Below are 4,230 nucleotides of genomic sequence, written 5' to 3'. Positions count from 1 at the left end.
CTCTGCGCTGCCCCTCAGGGCCAGGGTCCATTCGGGGCCAAGTCCTAGAAGACATCGCTGGCAGGGAGGAGGCAGGCTCTGTGCCCGGCTGTGGTGTTGGCCTGCTCGGGGAGGGAGCCGAGGCTGCCCCTGCCTGCAGCGGGAGGGAGGGTGCAGGGCTGGGGCTCCATCCTGCTCTGGAGGGCATCAGCTCTGCGGGAGGGCTGAGGCCCCAGAGCTGTTCCCTCGGGCGTTGGTGGGTGCCTGCCCTGGACCCCCACCCTGCTCAGGGGTGCGTGCTCTGGATGGGGGTCCAGCAGCTCAAGGAGCACCCGGAGGCCCCATCCTGCAGGAGCTGCCCAGCTCCCGCCTTTCCCCCTGTCGCAGACACGCTGCTCCTATCCCATGGGGTGTCCTGGCATCTGCAGGCGGTGTTGCTCTGCCTGAAGGTAGCCCGGCAGGGTCTGCATGGCCAGCGGCAGCACCCAGCCCCGGGCTGTTCCAGCTGTGGGGCTTCCAGTGCTGTGTTGGCACCAGCTCTGGGTATGCATCCCAGCTCCCGCAGGGGGCTTTGCTTAGCGGCACAGCTGGTGTTCACCCTGCCTGGCTGTGCCCTGGCATGGCGCTGGGCCCCGGGGTCTCTGCCCTGCCTGGCACGTGGCAGTGTCCCTGCGCTGCCCCAGCCTGGGCTCCTGCAGGGGCCGGAGGAGCCCTGCAGGGAGCCAGGTGCGTGCTCAGTCCCCCGGCTGCCTTGGCATGGCTGGGCTGCGGTGCAGGCAGGATGCTGCCCTGGCTTGCGGAGCCCTGCCAGGGTCCCAGGCGTGGCACGTAGCAGAGCCCGGCCACTGGCCCCTCTAACACCTTCTCTGTCTCTTTCTACCCCCAGGGAGTAAAACCCAAGGTGTGGTGCAAGGCGTCACCTCAGGTACGGTCTCCTCTGGCTCCCCACCGCGGTACCCCTCTGGCCCGGAGAGCGCGGCTGCACTAACGAGATCAGAGGCTAATTGAGGGGCTGATGTCACCCGGCTAAAGCCTCTTATATAACAGGGCCCGCAACGAAGAAGGATTTGCGGCGGCTGCTCACACTCCCTGCCCAGCTGCAGAGCAGCATCCTGGCCCCCTCCCCTCCCCAGTGCCTGGGCAGGGAGGGGGGGGCCTGATCCTGCCCAGTGACTCCCCACCAGCCCCCCCGAGCAGTGCGGGGCATGGAGCTGCTGCTGGGCACCCCTCCCTGGCACGGGGGGGGGCACTGATGGGCACCCCCGGCTCTTGCAGTGGCTGAGAAAGCAAAGGAGCAGGCATCCCAGCTGGGCGAAGCGGCGTTCTCAGGCGCTGGCAACATCGCGGCCGCCACCGGGCTGGTGAAGAAGGAAGAGTTCCCTGCGGACCTGAAGGTGAGACCCCCCGGCCACTGCCATGCCCACGGAGAGGCTGGCACATCCCCAGGCTTGGCAGAGAGCCCCTCGGCTGCTCCCCAGCCCCGCGGGAGGGACCCTGAGGGTCCCCATCTGCTCTGCCTGTGCCCTGGGCAGGCAGGCGTCGCTGCCCCGAGCGTGCTGGCTGCATGCGCGGCCGCTGTGGACGTGTGCGTGTGCGGGATCCTGCATGGCGGCCGGCGGCGTGGAGCTGGCGGTGCATCGCTCCAGCGGCTGCGAGGTGACCTGACAGCTGCGGGAGCGGAGGGGTGGGGAGGGGCGGCGGGTTCGCATCTCACCGCCCCCATGAGCCGTTGGCTTCCAGCTTAGCCCAAAATAGCATCAGCTGAAGAAATGAGGCCACCACCGCTGCTGCACGGGGGGATCGGCTGCCCCCCTTTCCCTCCAGCCAGCCACTCTGCCAGCCCCGGGGAGGGGTTACCCAGCACCACCCTCCCCTGCCAGGGATGCAGGATGCTCCCGCAGGCCCATCAGCACCTGGAGCCTGCCGGGGCCCACACGGTGCCAGCACCCATTGCCTGTCTGGGGCTGGGAGCAGTGCAGGGACATGTGTACCCAGGCCCTGCTCCCATGGACCCCCCCTGCCTGTCACCTCCTGGCTAGGCTGGCTGGTGTGTGCCTGAGGTGCCCACTGGGCCCCACTGGTGCCCCCCACGTGGAGACCCCAGTATCCCGGGTGCGTTGCTGGTCTCTACCAGGTCCCCCTGGTCTGGCAGGTGCACGGAGGGTGGGTGCTACATGGGGGGCTGTGTGCGTGGGACTGACCCCCCGGTTTACCCCCAGCCAGAGGAGGTGGCCCAGGAGGCTGTTGAAGAGCCACTGGTTGAACCGCTGCTGGAGCCAGAGGGGGAGAACTACGAGGAGCCCCCACAGGTGAGGGAACGGGATGGTAGGGGGGTGCAGGGCACCATGGAGGGCACAGGCTGCCAGTGCTCAGCGCACTGGTGGCCATCGCTGTCCAGAGCAAAGCCCAGAGCCTGCCTGCTCCCAGGTGCCCCGTCCACGCAGCCCTGCAGCCTCATGGGCAGGCTAGTGTGGGGCTGGCAGGGACAGGGGCTCCGTGCCCTACCTGGGCTCTCTCACTGGCTCTTTCTTTCCCCACCCCACAGGAGGAATACCAGGAATACGAGCCAGAGGCATAATGGACCCCCGTCCTCGCCTCTTCCACCAGCAGCACAACGAACCGTCGGTAGCCCCCTGCTCCTCCCCAGCCAGACCCGGCTGGTGCCCACGTGCCAGGGAGGAGCAGGGGTGCCCCTGCCCCGTTCGCTCACAAGTTCTTCCTCCAGTTCCGTTCCAAGGGACCGTGTCCATGTCTCCGTACCGTGTCTAGCAGTGAGAAAAACCCGCCATGTCCAAGCCCCCGAGCCCCGGCGCGTGCCCGAGCCGTGGGCGCTGCCCGCAGGGGCTGGTGTGCGTGCGTGCGTGCGTGTGTCCGTGAAGCCCGGGTTTATCGCTCTGTATCCCTCCCAGCGCCATAAACCCTGGCTGCGTCCCGGCGTGTCTGTGTCTGTACAAAGCATGTTTACCTGCTCGCGGGCTGCTGTACATTTTGCTTGCACGCGTGTCCCTGTGGTTCTGCTCTGGTCATCGTGGAACTATTTTTTTTTATATATATCTCTCTATCTATGGGTGGACGGGTCTTTTGCCTTTGTGAACCCTTTGGCGCCCAAGCCCGCTCCCCAGCCTGCTGGGTGGTGACGGTGCCCGCGCCCCCCCCAAGGTCCCGTAGTGCCGACACTGTGTTGTGACGTGGCATGGATATCCCCCCGCCCCTGTCGCTGGATGTGCAATACGAGGGCAGCTGCCAGTGACACAGCTGCCCCCGTGTCCGTGAATAAAGCCAACTCTTGTCTGTAGCCCCCTGGTCCTGGTTGTGGGTTCCCTGGGGAGAAGGGTGGCCCTGCGCTTTGGCGGCAGGGGTAGTTTTGGGAAGAGGAATGAGGGGCTGGGGCCCACTAGCTGACCCCTTCTGGCTGGGAGAGTGGGCAGGACTGGGTCCTCGTGAGGACAAGATGCCTTGCTGTCTGCTTGCTGCTGCGTCAGCAGCAGGTGACCGTGCCCTGGGCCTCCAGCTATGCTCTGGCTGGGGCCTGGGGCGCAGGCAGTGTCCCCGTGCTGCCTGCCTGTGTGCTGGCTGCAGTGATTTGCATCTGCAGGTGAATGCAGGAGGCCATTTGGGGCTGAGGACCCTGAGCCAGGATGAGGCTAGACACAATCCTGGGCTCGAGCACTGGTTCCCTCCCAGGAGACACTGGCTGTGCTAGCAGAGAGGGTTCAGGGGCTGGGTGCAGGCTTCCCCCAGTCCTCCCTGCAGCAGCATGTGCTGCTGTTTGTAAGGTACCTCCTAGAGTTGCACCCTGATCTTGTGCTAGAAGTGCAGAGCAAAGGGGAGCCTCTCCTCTGCTCTCCCCACCTTCCTATGTGACCCTGCTCCCCCCAGGGGGTCAGGGACATGGCTGGCACCTGCAGCTTGCTCAGCTGCAGTGTGACCACCACAAGGGCAGGTGACTGCCACACACCACTAAGGGATGTCCACCACAGCAGGGGGTCCTGTGCCCACCCCAGAGCACAGTCCTTGGGCCTTCAGCTCCCCCAGGGCAGGGCCACCAACCCAGCCTGAGTCCCCAGCCAGCCTCCAGCCCCTTGACTGCAGCACAGGCCAGGATGAGAGGCAGGGCTGAGTCTCCCCACCATGAATATCAGATTAAATCCCCTACCCGTGCTGGCTTGCCAGCTTTGCCGGCAAAGAGTGAAGCTGCAGCAGTCAGCACGAACACACAACAGGTTTGCTGATGCCTGCAAATCCCCACCC

The 4,230-nt window shown here is 65.9% G+C and overlaps 1 protein-coding gene across 1 annotated transcript in view; it reads left to right on the top strand.

Annotated features, from left to right (window-relative positions):
• Positions 1 to 3,274, top strand: part of SNCB (synuclein, beta) — a 4,560-nt gene extending 1,286 nt beyond the window's left edge. Inside the window, exons 2-5 of the mRNA XM_010579223.1 lie at positions 866 to 904; positions 1,255 to 1,373; positions 2,199 to 2,288; positions 2,525 to 3,274. Coding sequence (XP_010577525.1) covers positions 866 to 904; positions 1,255 to 1,373; positions 2,199 to 2,288; positions 2,525 to 2,557 — 281 coding nt within the window. The 3' untranslated portion in view covers positions 2,558 to 3,274. The remainder of the gene's footprint in view (positions 1 to 865; positions 905 to 1,254; positions 1,374 to 2,198; positions 2,289 to 2,524) is intronic.
• The last annotated feature ends 956 nt before the right edge of the window (positions 3,275 to 4,230 follow it).

Source organism: Haliaeetus leucocephalus, unplaced genomic scaffold, assembly GCF_000737465.1.
Source record: "Haliaeetus leucocephalus isolate CR32 unplaced genomic scaffold, Haliaeetus_leucocephalus-4.0 Scaffold656, whole genome shotgun sequence".
Lineage (NCBI taxonomy): Eukaryota > Metazoa > Chordata > Aves > Accipitriformes > Accipitridae > Haliaeetus > Haliaeetus leucocephalus.
This window is presented reverse-complemented; position numbering and strand designations above follow the sequence as displayed.